The following is a 15,150-nucleotide window of genomic DNA, read 5'->3' as shown; positions in this document are numbered from 1 at the left end:
AAAGAGGGTTGGACATATATCTCTTACGTCTTTTGTTTTGAAATAAAGTTTTAAAAAAAGTAATTTTGTATCTGACTTCTACCTAGTATTTGTCATTTGGCATATAGGAGAGTGGTAGATGCTATTTGCAGCAAAAATCATGTCTGAAAAGTGCCGTTTCAGTAACCAAGAAGCATGATACCAAACAAACTGAAACGTTACAAGAGTGTATATATGCCAGTGATGGTTTGAACCCTTCTCACTAACTTCCGGAACTTCCTCGCCATGTATCCGACACTTGGAATAAAGTCTAAGAATAAATGTTAATATAATTGAAATACACGAGTGAGCATACACACAAAAACCCATACAAATTACAAATATTAGCTAGGCTTCTTGGTCTCTGACTAATCAGAATCCCCAGAAAATAGAAATAGAACATTTGTCTAAGGTAAAGGTCACCAAATAATTTGTGGTGTCAGAATTATTCTGCCTTTTTCTGTTTGACTAGTTCTTAAACAGCTGATATTGTTCTTATATTTATTAACTTATTCTAAGGGTTATTTCGAGTTGCGTGAAAAAATATGTCTGTGGTTCATTGTATGCATTCAGTACTTGAAACTGACCTGTTAATTTAAATTGGAATACTTAAGTGATATACTAGTTTCCAGACTGTTGAGCATAAGTCTTCAGACTTACGCTCATTTCCAGTATGAACATTTAAGTTTAAAAATTAAAAATTCGAATTTTGAAACTTTCCACTTCTGCTGTTTCTGTCAGTAAACTTGTTTCCTGGAACATTCACAAAGTGAACATGAGTTGAAACAGAGTTGTTTGTTCAGAAACAATCTGAACAAATATTTGTATGATATTTTTAGCAGTATTTGTTCAGACCTAGACTGGAATTATCAAACAATAAAGCAATGTGGATATCTTGGTGTCTACATTGGTTTTTTGCCAAAAAATTTTCACCGGTGCAGCATCACTGGTTGGTAGCAACTATGAGGGCATTAGTGTAGACAGAGCTTCAAGTAACTGCTGGCATTTAAGCTGCCATGGTGAAGGAAATATTTGTCAAAAACTGAGGCTGATAAAGCTTCCCAATAAACATATTATTTTAGTTCAGGAATGGAATTCTAGCTAGTCATAATAAATATAATTTGATTATCAAAATATATTTGCTAGAAATAACGTTCTTCAATAATTCAGATAAATAGGAATAGTGATTATTCTTTATTATGAGCGGTGCATAATGTATTCAGTGCTTTTAATATTATTCTCCTTTACATTACAGCAAGTGGAAACATTCCAGTTTTACAGAAAGACAAGGACAACACCAATGTCAATGCAGATGTACAGAAACTGCAACAGCAGTTACAAGACATAAAGGAACAGGTAAAAGTGCCACACGTTCCTTTATATTGAACACCAAAACAAAATAAGGAAAATCAGTTAAAACCCTTCAGTTCTTAATTTTTCATTAATCAAAGCCATTTTTATTCTGTGAAGTAAAGATGCGCTCTAGTGTGGCTAAAAAGTTGTGGGGTTTTTTTTGTTTTTTTGTTTGTAACTTATCTGACTTCTGTATGCACACATGGTCTTAATGAGTAGCAACATTTGACATTTCATTTCTTATCACACCTGTTTTATTGTAACTGAATTGACATACTTGACCCCAACAATAAATATAGGAATGAAAGGCGGCGAGGAATATTATCGCAATCTTTTGACCTCATAACAGTGTACAGTGAAGATCTTTGTTCACAGGACATCATTAAATATGTGCATTTTTCTTCACAAAACTGTATGCGCCCAGCTAGTGCAGGAGTTGTGAGCCTGTCTATTCAGAAACAAACCAGTTTTGGACACAAGTTGGCATTTAATGGGGTATGTGCAGTGGCAATGCATACACACTGTCAAATGAGTGATATTTATATATGTCTATAATATGAAAAATTGATAGGTATAAAACATTGCATATATAATTTTGAGATGCAGTAATTACATTTCTGACTATATGGATTTTAAAGTATTTTAAATTTTTAAATTCTGTGCTTGGAAAAGGAGGAAAAAATTTTAAAAACTTGGATAGATTTCGACTTTCAAAAGGCAAACTGAATATGGATGTTTCTGCAAAACCCTATAGTCCTCCTCTTACATTTTTTTAAATTACTTAATATGAAATGATTCGAACTAGCAACAACTATTCTCTTTACATATTGTGTAATATGAAAAAATCAAATACAGGCAGTCCCCGGGTTACATGGATCCGACTTACATCGGATCCCTACTTACAAACGGGGTGAGGCAACCCCCACTAGCTGCTTCCCCCCAGCAGACCAGGGAGACGTGGAGCGGCTTTTCTCAGCAGACACCTCAGTTTGAGAATAAAGGACTGAGGGAAGTGAGGCGTGGGAGAATAAAACTGAGCTCTGGAGAAATGTTTGGCTAGAGTTTCCCCTACAATGTATACCAGTTCCGACTTACATACAAATTCAACTTAAGAACAAACCTACAGTCCCTATCTTGTACGTAACCCGGGGACTGCCTGTATTTCTTACATTCAGAAGTTACTATGAGCAAAATAGATAATATACGTATTAACATAAAGGACAAATGTTTTGTGTGGTGAATTATTAAATCTCCTGGGATTATGGAACATTATCTGTCTTGTACCATTGCACATGCTGCCTTCAACTACACTGCAATTTTTGGCCTGCTAACTCAGAGCTACCTGCTGAGAGGCGTGCACAGCTGCAGTGGAGATTTGCTTTTAAAATGTGACTGTCCTACCTTTGTCACAAATGAAATGTTTTGGTGAATGGAAAAAACTGATGAGAACTGAGGCTATGTTTACAGTTCATGGAAGATTGTTGCTGCCATGATCAATCTTCCGGAGTTCGATTTAGTGAGTCTAGTTAAGACCCACTAATTCGAACTCAGGGGAGAAGCCAATGGGAGTGATTGCTCCTGTCGGCCTCTCACTCTGGGGACACCACCCTGCTCAGCTTAAGGTAAAACGTCTCCGGCTACATATTTTACATCATTGAAGTTGCATACCGTAAGCCGAGCTCCCAGGTCTAGTGTAGACCTGGCCTGACTCCTCTTTTGGATTTTGAGTAGCATATAATGCTTCAAAAATGGGTGACTTCTGAGCTAATCCAGACCACCCTGGCTGGCTGATACCGACCTACATGAAAATTCAGAGAAAGTTTTGGATCCCTAGTTCTTAGCCTACACCTGTAAGTGCCTTTGAAAATTTGAGACCTGATGTACTGTCAGATATTAACCGCAGAGGCAAACCTGTCAATAATAGTTACTCTTCCACCAGCAACTGGCTGACACCCACATTATTGAAAATCTTTATGTTCAACTCAAAAGCCGTTTCCAACCTAATAAGTGCCTGTATAAGGACAGGTATACTAAAACCTGCAGTTCAAAAAATGTTCTCACCAATAACATTCGGTAAATGTTCTTAATCTACTTTTCATTATTTTTCTTTTTAATTTCTTTCATTTTGGACAGTAAGAATAAGTTTGATTTTTTTTATTTTATTTTTTTTACTTTTTGGTTCTTGAGCACTATGGTGTTCCAAGCTGCATATGATAGTTTAAATTCAGTCAATCATTTTCCATTGGAAATGTACCCAGAAAAACCATTAAAATTGCTTCTAGAGAGCTTACTTTTATAAAAATATTTCTGCATAAATCTAAATACTTTGTTTAGTGTGATTTGAATCCAGCCAATAATATATATGTGTACTGGTGTGAATGCAACTTTCCTTTCCAATTGGAAGTGATATTTCAGTATTTTTACTTCAAATATTATATTCAGAAGCAGTACTCCAAAACACATTTTGTAGTCCTTATCACAGTCTGTTTTTCTTTTCATACATCTGAAAAAAAAAGATTTGACATCATCGGGAAGTTCAGATGCATTTATCAGTGAGAGTAGGACAGTGTCTTATTGGTTTTGTTTTTCTACTTTTCTGGTCATCAAAAGTTAACTGTTTAACAAAAAATTAAATGTTCTTGTTTTTAGATCTTTATTGTTTGCATTTTTGCAGTACATTTTATTTTTAGGCTGACTTTCATGTCTGGTTTCTTTGCCTCTCAGCATAATGTAGATGACTGCTTGTTTCTCACTGTATCTTAACTGACTGCTATGTCAAGGAATTACCTTGTTGAAATGCAGCTTGTCTGCAATTCTAATTTGTTTCTCAGGGAACTGGCTGACCTTTCTCTTGTGGAACCTTTTAATTTATCTTCTAGGTGACTTTTCTATTTATTGTTGGGAGAAGAGCTAAAGTATGTTGCAGGTGCTAGTTAATGGCTATTTTTCAACAGATTCTTTGGTTGTACCTTAAATATGTGCCTGAAGTTTATACAGAGTTCCATTTTAAACACATTTTTCTTTCAATTTCTGCCTTTAAAGCTGCACTCCTAATGGGACATTCAGTATTTGTGTGTTCTTAAAACTTCTTATTTGTTCTTTTCAGCAGGTATATCTACGTTTCAACTCATGTCTTCGATGATAATTTAATGTATTAGTGCAGCAACCTTTTAAAACCATTTCTGGTGCCAAGTACAAGTGAGGCCTGATGTCAGGAAAATCCACTCATGATGACCACATCGTTCTTCAGGGATTCCCTGAATGTTTACCATCATTGACTGAGATTGCAGTGTCCTCCACCACATTTCATACGTAATCACCACCATCTGTCTGTAATAAATATCTTATGTGTGTTCCTTCACCATACGTATGTCATTTCTTTTTCTTTAAAAATTAAACTTATTGTAATGTCACTGTGCACCTATATCTTGTGCCTGGAAACATGCTGTTCTCAGTAACAAAAGGTTGTTGTAGGTTCTTATGTCACCTACGTCAGACAAAAATATTCTGCTAAAATTGTCTTGTTTGCAATATCATATCCCAGTGATAATCTCATGTTGTTACTAAGACTTTTCCATACTCCCTTAACTGTGTCTGTGGTTTACAACTGATTAAAACTGACTGGGTGCTTCTATGGTGGTGTTTCAGAAAGAAGAAAATACTAATGTATAAAAAGAAATCAAATGCCTTCTCCAGGCACAGAATTTTCATTTGTTTCCCCTCAAAAAAATTTCCACCTAATTTATTCAGAAAGGGCTGAGGTGATGTACATCAAACTTTTGTGCTAAAGTAAGAGGCCAGATTAAAAGTGTAGTTGAAATATCTGCCATGTTGTTTGCTGTTCTTGTTACAAAAGCAGGCGTAAGGCACTGATATTCGTAACTAGAGAGCAGGCAGGAAGGTTGATTGTTTTGTGCAAAGTTCCTTAAATCTGTTGCCATGTGAAGTAAATAAACTAAATCATGTATGACACTGAACAATTAAACTGGTCTCTAGAAATAAATATTCACCAGTTTTTACTATAAGTAGGAAAAACCTGGATGATGTGCTAGTGCTATTTTGTGAGTTTGAAATACACCAGGAAATTTCATCTAAATTGTGTGCTGCGTTGAAATAAGTAAACAAAAATTATTTTTTCCACCATTGCTTAGGCAGAATACACTTTTATAGAGTCTTATAATGTGCATATACATTTTCAAATTACAGTATATTTGAGAGAAACAGACCTCAAATCAAACCTTAGGGGTAAAGGACATACAGTGAGGAGGACTTGAATTCTGTCCCTGCAGGATGAGATTTAGGGTTTACATTCTGTGTTCCTTTCAAAAGAGATACTTGAGGACTATTAAATTACGCACATGCATTTCTAGAAAGCTACTTCAGGTTAATAAGTAATTAATGAAGAATTTCTCTGTACTTGGAGATTTTACTATACTGTGAATTATACGGCTGATACTTAGTTGTACCAGGTGAGGATTAGGCTTTGGTGAGGAATGGGCTGGATGGACTAATTTACAATCAGTCCTTTGCAAGATTTAGTGGAAAATGATTACATTTTGAGTTATTGAAAACTGTGACTAGATATGGTGATGCCATTACTAGCCCTGATAGCATTTTCTTATGAAATATGGTTGTTGAGAATTCATATTTTTTATATTGGCAAATTCATTCAAAAAGTTCAAAGATTTATCTGGCAGTCATTGTGTCTATACTGCAATAAAAACTTCTGGCATGAGTCTTAAAACTCACTGGTCTGGGCCTGCTGGGCTAAAAACCACAGTTACATATTTGGGTCTGGGCTGAGACCTATCCCTCTTACGGGGTTTCAGAGCCTAGGTTCTAGCACAATCCCTACACTTCAATTTTTATCTGAGAGAGCCTGAATCCACTGACTTGGGACAGCCATGGCTATGTCAGAAGTCTCTTTTGCAGTGTAGATTTACCTATGAGATACCTTCTGGCAGTTCCTTAGATACACAGATTTCACTCAGATTGACAAAAGAGAGAATTGACCAAATTCTGATTTGAATTCTGTGTAAACACGAAGTCATGAGCTATTATAACTAGTAGTACGCTAAAGAATGTTTGTCCCTGCATTTAGCTTATTTCCATAGAAGGCATGCCTAAAATTTTGTTTCATTGTGTGGACGCTACTAAGGATATGTACACTTTTCCTTGTTGTAACAAACTACTTTGGTAAACCTGCAGTGATTCAAAGAGTAGATTTAAAAAAAAAAAGTGCACAAGTGCAAGGTGATGGTGAAATAAATTTGTGTTTGAAATGTGGGCCACAGTTAATAAGTGTTCAATTATGCATAGTTTATAAAGGGTTTACAACATCTGTTCAGTTATGAGCATGCTACAGTCATTAGCATGCAACTCAGGTGGTTATAAGCACACTATAGATGTCAGTTTAAGAACATGAGTTGAAACTCTTTGGTAGATGTAAGTTGTGGTTATAAGCAATCTGAACTATAACAATTGATAAATAGATTTTAATAATTAATGTGCCTTTTATAAACTAGTTATAAATGAAACTTTAATGTGATTATGGTGAAGGAACAAACATGTGCCCTTTGTAGTTGAATTTTTGCATGGTGGAGGACACTGCGGGCACAGTCAAGGATGTTTCTCTAAGGGACAAACTTTCATGAACATTTATAAGAGATCTGTTTGGGTAATGGGTCTCACTTTATGTTCAGTAGTAAAAACTGGTTTAAATGGTTTGTTGTGTGGATCTGAGTTAGGGTAAAAGGCTCAGCTAAGCTGAGCAGCCCTCCATTGAAACATGAAATTTTCATAGATATTATCTGGATATCCAAAAAACAGAATGAGGGCAGAATATGGCCCTATACAAGTGATGATTCTTCTTTTACAAGTAACATTGGAAGTGCAGAATTAAAGCAGATATTGGAGTACACCAGTTCCTTTTATTCAGAAAGATGGTATTTCATATGTTGTTTGGTATATCTCTGGAAATACAGAGTTACTTAAGATTTGAAATCAGTGAGCAAATTGCTTCCGAGAAGAAAAGTGAAAATCAGTTCACATCTAGGCTACGTCTACACTGGCCCCTTCTTCGGAATAGCCATGCTAATTTAGAACTTTGGAATAGGGAAATGCGCGGGGGATTTAAATATCCCCCACGGGATTTAAATAAACATGGCCGCCGCTTTTTTTCCGGCTTGGGGAAAAGCCGGAAAAGAGCGTCCAGACTGGCGCGATCCTCCGGAATAAAGCCCTATTCCGGAGGATCTCTTATTCCTACTTTCAAGTATAAGAGATCCTCCGGAATAGGGCTTTATTCCGGAAGATCGCGCCAGTCTGGACGCTCTTTTCCGGCTTTTCCCCAAGCCGGAAAAAAAGCGGCGGCCATGTTTATTTAAATCCCCCGCGCATTTCCCTATTCCAAAGTTCTAAATTAGCATGGCTATTCCGAAGAAGGGGCCAGTGTAGACACAGCCCTATGGTTTTTAGCATGTATGTTGGGAGTATTAAATATTTAAAAAGCAAAATCATAGTCATACTATGTCTGAGTCCAGGAAGTGCTCGGTGTGTGTATTTGGGGAGGGGGGATGTAACTTAATAAGTAGAAATTTGAAGTATAGCTGGCAAATAATTTGTTCATTGAATTACATACACAAATATCTGTGCTTGGTAGATATCTCTGATTTCTTAAAGCTGTGCTACAAATTGCTTACTTAACTTTGCTGTAAACTTAAATGATGCCATCAGATTTTATAGAAAGCTACTGTAGGGTTGATGAAATATTTGGTGAAACATATATTTTAAGCTGAGGATTAAAATAGTAAGTTTTCTATTCTGTATTAATGTTAAAAAAGCAAATGGGTTATTGAATCTGTTGCAGTTCTATAATTTAATTTATCACAATAATCACTGTTCACTCAACAGATGCATATATTAAATTTTCTACAGTTAATAAAATGCATACTTGATACTGCTTTCTCATAATTGCTGTTCACTACCTAATTTATCAAAATCTTTTACAGACTATGTGCCCTGTTTGTTTGGATCGTCTGAAGAATATGATCTTTCTCTGTGGTCATGGAACATGTCAGCTTTGTGGAGACCGAATGAGTGAATGCCCTATATGTCGCAAGGCTATAGAACGAAGAATCCTCTTATATTAAACAATAAAACAAGTGTCTTCTGTTAGCTTATCAAATTGTCATACATTTTGGTCATGAAATCTCTATTAATTTGAAAGGCAGTTAAAGGTTCTAATGAAAAGATTTCTAATACTGCAGTATATATGTGCTGTATTGTAATTGCATTAAGGACTGAGCACACCAGAAAACAGTATTTGAATAGGCAACTTTTAGTTAAACTTTAGTTAAATCAAGAAACAGCTAACTTAATAAAGCACTCTTTCTCTTCCGCCCCCTTCAAGCCCCCTTCCGCCCCCTTCAAGCTCCAGGTATAAAGGACAATCTTGAGTTTCTGTTTTGGTCTCTCTAATGTTTTTATATGTATATATGGACTGCTATCACGTGATGCACATTTTATACTGCCAGTTGCTTTCAATTTTTTTTTTACACTCATGTTTGAAACCTCTTCAGCATATGTTCAGCTGACAAATGACAGAAAGTTATACCTCATAGTGGTATTGTTTTGAAAGGTACAGTAATGTGAAATCAGCACAATATAAGAAGTATTTAGTACCATACAGTTCCTATAAGATTACATCAGAATAACCACGTGGATAACTTTGACTGTAACGTGCACTATATTCTCAGTGTGGGTTTAGAGAAGAATGTCTGTGAAAAGAAGCACAAATTTGGTTTCAGAATGTACTTCAGTCTGATAGGATCAAATTACCCTAAATAAGGAACTTCTTAATCCTGTAGCAAAAAAACTCCTAAACTAATATATAAAATTATGAGAAGAGTGTACTGATTATTTTTCAACTACCTTGTAAAGAAAAACAAAGTGTGGCTTGGTTATCAATTTCGCATCTTAAGAGTATAGTTGATTAAAATCTTTGGAGGACAAGTGTATGATGAGAGCAGAAGGGAAATTATGGATCTCATGATATAAGGAAACAGTGCTATATTTTTTCTTTAGATTCTGTAGTAATCAGCTGTTCTTTCTCTGTTGTTGACTGTGCATTTGTTACATAAAGTCAGTCTTACAGAAAAATTATAGGAAAATAAAGAAGGTAAATTATATTTTGCTCGTTCATCTCAATAAAGTATTAATTTTAGAGCCCAGAGAGAACCTTTTAATAGCTAATATTAAGCAAGATAGTTTTCGTAAATTTGTGGCATTCCTAACACATGGTTAGGCTAGCTGAAACTAGTTGTTGGAGAAAGCAAGGAATTGTGTTGCAATTACACTCCGAGATCTTTGACTAGAACTACCAGCAGCTCCAAAACCCCAAATGAGCACAATTCAAATGTTCTTCAGGCTTTGGTCGGGGGGGACAGGAGTTAAGATTTCAGGAAAGTAGTTATATTTGGAGCTCTTACAGCCAAATGATGGTGCACAGAAGCAATTCAGCAGTTACCTGAATTACTGATTGAATAGAATATGGAATAGGTGCTTGCTGTCTTTTAGCCTTGATTTGAACAATTTATTTCAAGGACTGGGAAATAAACACTACATTCAGTTAGGTGCCTTACTTGCAGCTAACACCAGTCTCCTGTTGCATTTGGCAGGGACATGAAAACGGGAATTGGTCTGGGGAAGATCAAGGTGAGAATGAAGTAATAGTTTTCATTCTTCACTGGAAACTCACCTGCTTATACAATGCCTAGTCTTCTGAAGTTTGTGATAAACGTGTGTTGATCATCTGAATTCTGCAGACTTGAGGAAAAATCTCAAAGAATTTACCAATGTGTTTTAAGTTTTGATTGTGCATTTAGGAAACCTACATGGTAAAAGGAAACTCTACAGTGGTTTCTTAGAAAATCAGTACTTAATGCATTATCTAATAAAACAATCCATACCCCAACATTTCTGTTCCAACAAAACAGTTCCATGTTCTTTTTAATACATTTTTGAACTGGACAACATAATTTTTCACTTGAGTCCATTCCAGTTTTCTGTTTGTTTTGATGTCCCAGCAGTCATATATGTACACCACATAGCTCACTCTGTGTGTTGTCATTTAGATAGCTTTCTGCTTTGCTGGTACTTTGAGCAAACTTTCTGCTTTGCTGGTACGTGTTCTAAAGTAGACAGATACCAGAAATTTTTATGTAAAATCTTTGATTGCTAATAAATCTCCTTAGTTTAGCAGACCTGCAACTGCTTTAGTTTCTTTAGCACCAGGAATTCTATATGCTTTTGGAGTTGCAGCCTTATTACCTGAGGCTTCTGAGTTCTAAAGTTTGAGAGAAGCTAGACAATTCTTACTCTCATTCTCTGTTCTTGGGTAATTAGAATAATTCCATTAGGGAAATGGTTTGGTAGCCCATGCTGCTTGCACTTGCAGATTTTTCCTGGCTTGACATAAGGTTCATCTGGCTTCTATGGCTGGTTTTGCATAGCGGCAGGCTTCCATGTTCTCCTGTCAATCTCTCTCCAAAAGAACTAGTTTATTTTATATGGCACAACACTGGTCCCCTCTATATGAATCTCATTCTCTTTTTTCAGGTCTGTGACTTGGGTTTTTTAGCCCAGGGCAGATACATTTTTGAGCATTGTTTCATACTTAAATTATTCAGAAAGTATATCGTGCTAAGTTTTGTTAGCATTCAGCTCTGGGACAAACAAGTCAGTGGGTGTCAGAGGATTCCCTCATCTAGCCTATCTTTTATGCGTGGTCTTTTCAGATTGTCTGACTAATTTGATCAAATGTTACTATATAATGATGCTAATGATCTAATGTAGGGATGGTCACGAGTAGTCGACTATGCTTATCTGGCAGTCGACTGGAGTATTGACTACTCATCTCTTCCCCCCCCCCCCCGCTGTTTCTTAAAAGCCAGTTCACCCCTCCCACCCCCCTGTCTCTGAGGTGCCGCTCTACCCCCCCTCATCCCCACTGCCTCTATTAGAGGTAGCGGGGGGAGGGGAGAATAGGGGAGGCTACTGTGAAGCTGCCCCTGTCTACAGGAGTCCCAACAAGGAGCTGGTCCCCCCCCCCACCCTCACCACCCGTGAACAGGGGTGCTGCTTCCAAAGCAGCCCTGTTCGCAATGGCCAAGACTGGCTGCATGCAGGGGTTGCTCTGCCAGCAGCTCCTGATCATGGCCAGCCCTGGCCGCCACCAACAGGGGCTGCTGCTAGGGCAGCCCCTGACTGTAGCCATCCCTGGCTACCACGAACCAGAGGCTGCTCTGGCAGCAGCCCCTGTTTGAGGCGGACAGTGCTGTTTGCCATGAACAGGGGCTACTGGACTCAGTGCAAGCCTGGAACCAAGCAGTCCTGGCTTCCGCTGGTCCAGATGCTGTGCCTCTGCATTTTAAATGTACTAAGAACCCAGCAGCTCTTACATTTAAAATGCAGAAATGCAGTGCAGGTGGTTCCCGGAGCTACCCCCACTGCGGCTCTGCAGAGCGGTCCTTATTGACTACATGATTAGCTAGATAACTGCAATTTAAGATCATTAATCTAATGATGCTACTAATACATGAACCTAATTCAACTGGGCATTAAGTTTTGTCCTAAAGGACTAAATCAAGAGATCCAGGGTAGAAAACCTGGGTAAAATTATGAACATACTTCATCTGTGGAGAGCAGAGATATCGTGTGTGTGTGTGGGGGGGGGGGTGATCAAACGAATTCAGTTCCCCATTTACTTTATTTTTCAGCAGTTCCTCAGCTACAAAACTATAGCTACAGTGCAGGCAACTAAGGATTTATACAGATTTTATATATAAGGAGGATGCTGCTTCAAGAGCAGTCCTTCCCACATCATAGTCCATGGTTTGTCCCCATTAACACATACTCACTTCTCATCATGTATATTTTGTGCTCAACCTGGTTGAGCAATATTACATGCATTATTGCAATATGAAACACATTACTGGATATCACAAATTCCAGCCTTGTAGGTTAGACAACTGCTTTAAAAAATTAGGCAGATTATAGCACTTACTATTTAAGATGCTAGTGTTGGCATTCATTTTACAGGTGAGAATTTATCCTAACTGACATTATGAAGTCAAATATAGTACTTTCACAATGATATGATTAAAACTGATTTTAAGAAATGTTTGCCAAAACATTGAAGTGTATGTAAATAAATGTTAAGACTTGTATTGTGACTAAATTTTAGACTTTTTGTGTTTAGACTCCTGATTGTGATGTATGTTAAAGCCTAAACATTTAGGTAGCTTTGAAGAAACTAGCTATAGCACATCATATTTTTACAATATATTCCCATTGCTTAGCAGTATATGTGCAACCTGATATTGTCTGAAGGGCTGTATACTTCTATTGGATAACATTTTTTCCTGTTTTGAAACAGTGATCAGCTCACAAGACAGAGTGGGGATCATGGCAAGTAGGGAAAGATGAGGATAGGTCAGTGTATGTCTGTGGCTGACTGTACAGATTTTACTGAAATAAGGAACAAATAATTGATAAAATAAGAAAGAATCCATAAATAGGCATTTGGATTTAATACACATTAAAGGAACTATAAAGAGACCTTATTTTTAAATTTTAGGATTCTATACAATAAGCTAAATAATTTATAAAGATTTCAGAATTTAATCACTCAACTTTCCAGGGTGTTTTTTTCCCCCACTGCCAATGCACTATGACTTTTCAGACCTATTATTTAAAGGTGTTAACTCTCTTGTACTCCACCTTCAGCTATAGTTGAAGGTATTTGGCACTTTGCAGGATTTGAGTCACTGTTATGTACTTTTTAAAAAAAAAAACCAGTTAAGTAGTTTTTGATTAGGGTAAAATTCCATGTAAGAAAAATGGGCATAAAATAATTAAACTATTAAAAGTAATAAACACAAGTTACTTTGTAAATGGGAAAGTTCCTTCAAAAACTAATTTAACTATAAATGTGCCAGATTGTAATAGAGAGAGATTTTGTGTGCCTTGTTAACATAGTCTTAAAATGTTTCAAATCAAGTTCTAAAGAGTTGCAAAGCTAGCCTTTTAAAAATAATCTGATTTGCTCTTGCTTTTATGTTGTGATAAGAGTACTCATTGATACTTTGTAGATGATTGTCTACAAGTGGCGCTTTACTAACGTATGCTGACTTATTTATCGCAGTACTATAATTTGTGGCTAGTGTAAACACTAAGTTTGAGAGAGTTACTTTTGAAATATTAGATATCTCTCTCTGAGCTTTTCTACAATATTGCAAATGAAATGTCAAAAGTTACATTTTTGCTCTGTTAATAGTTGCTGGTGAATTGTTTAGAGCCTGGACCATAACTTGTGCTGAATAAGTCACAAACTGAAATTCTCTCAGATCACTACAATGTTACTTTTAGTAACTGTCTTTTTTATGTCAAAGTGTTCAGTTCTACAGTAATTGCTCTTTTACTTTTGGAAAGAAGTGGGAGTTTTCTTAAAAACCGCAGTTTAGTTTTGATACATCAGTTGGTGCCTGACTAGATGTGACATAAAGGATCATTGCTGACTTGTATAAATGATGTACAAGAGGAATGTGTCATTCCTCATGGTACTGTACATTCCTGTTTCCCTTTCCTAAGTTTCTGAGATTCATATACTATTTTCCTCTTACAATACATCATGTGTATTGTTCACAAAGTAAAATACTGTTGTCTATAAAGTTTTACTGTGTGCCATTTTTTATAGCTATAACTGCAGTAATTATGAAAGTTCTGACTCAGGGCTTTTTACCAACTTAAACACATTCATAAATGTTCTTCGGTGCATCTTGGAGAATATTAGAGGTTTAATGATTGTATAGTGCCTTGGTAGAACTATTGAATTGGCAACAGCCATAGATCCTTTACAGAATGGAAGTATATATGAATCTACAAACTGAGTTTATGCAGCAAAAAATGTATAGGTAGTATATGTTTTCCCTTTATGCCATTTACTTGCCTTTCTGTAAAGGAAAGTTAGTAGATTTAACTTTTGCTTTTTGTAAGCCTTGTTTATGATAACTACACCAGTAGAGCAGTTATGATTAGGGCCTGTGAACAGTATTCCAAATCACATAAGAGAGGGTGGACAGAATATTCTACATAATGACATTTTTAGTATGAAGGGGTGTATTTTCAACTTCTAGAAAAAATTAGCTTCATAATTTGGACCTAGTTAATTTTTTTGGTAAACAAGTCTGCATGGCATTTCATAGTTATGAAAGTGTCTTATTCAGGACTTCTAGGAAGTATTTTCTTTGTCCCAAGCTTAGTTATGAATGCACTTACTCTGTTTTTATTAGAAAATCAACTTTGTAATTTTGTTAAACTATAGATTTGACATGACCATTAGCTGGGTTACATTCAAGTTGTGTGTGTATGTATGTGTGTGTGTGTTGTAGTTTATTTCTGTACTCCAAATAGCCTTACATAATTGCATTGATTTAAGACTGCTTAGCAAGGTCTAAGCTTTTCCAAAAAATGCTAATGTATCGTATTGTTAATAAAACTTATTATATAATAGTCTTATTGTGCCTTTTTTTAAAACAAAGTTTTGTTGCACTGAACTAACATCTATTAGAGGTAGTTTATTTTTGGTAGAGAGGTCATTGGAAAGGGCGAGGCAGCTCATTTGATTGCAACTTTCTTGAAAATCAGAATTCTTAATGGCATTAGACCCCATCAAAGAATTAAATTAAAATACTTTGAGAATGTAATCTGCAAATGTTT

General features: G+C 36.3%; 1 protein-coding gene across 3 annotated transcripts in view; it reads left to right on the top strand.

Annotated features, from left to right (window-relative positions):
• Positions 1-14,943, top strand: part of MIB1 (MIB E3 ubiquitin protein ligase 1) — a 104,599-nt gene extending 89,656 nt beyond the window's left edge. Inside the window, exons 20-21 of one of the 3 annotated variants that reach the window (XM_006139056.5) lie at positions 1,274-1,374; positions 8,382-14,943. In XM_006139056.5, coding sequence (XP_006139118.1) covers positions 1,274-1,374; positions 8,382-8,522 — 242 coding nt within the window. In that variant the 3' untranslated portion in view covers positions 8,523-14,943. Of the gene's footprint in view, positions 1-1,273; positions 1,375-4,477; positions 7,499-8,378 lie in introns of those variants that run through there. The other 2 variants (XM_006139055.5, XM_006139057.5) reach the window with 2 other exon arrangements.
• The last annotated feature ends 207 nt before the right edge of the window (positions 14,944-15,150 follow it).

This window comes from Pelodiscus sinensis, chromosome 2, assembly GCF_052426305.1.
Source record: "Pelodiscus sinensis isolate ZL-2025 chromosome 2, ASM5242630v1, whole genome shotgun sequence".
Lineage (NCBI taxonomy): Eukaryota > Metazoa > Chordata > Testudines > Trionychidae > Pelodiscus > Pelodiscus sinensis.
The sequence above is the reverse complement of the archived record's forward strand: the minus strand, read 5'-3'. Positions and strand labels throughout refer to the sequence as shown.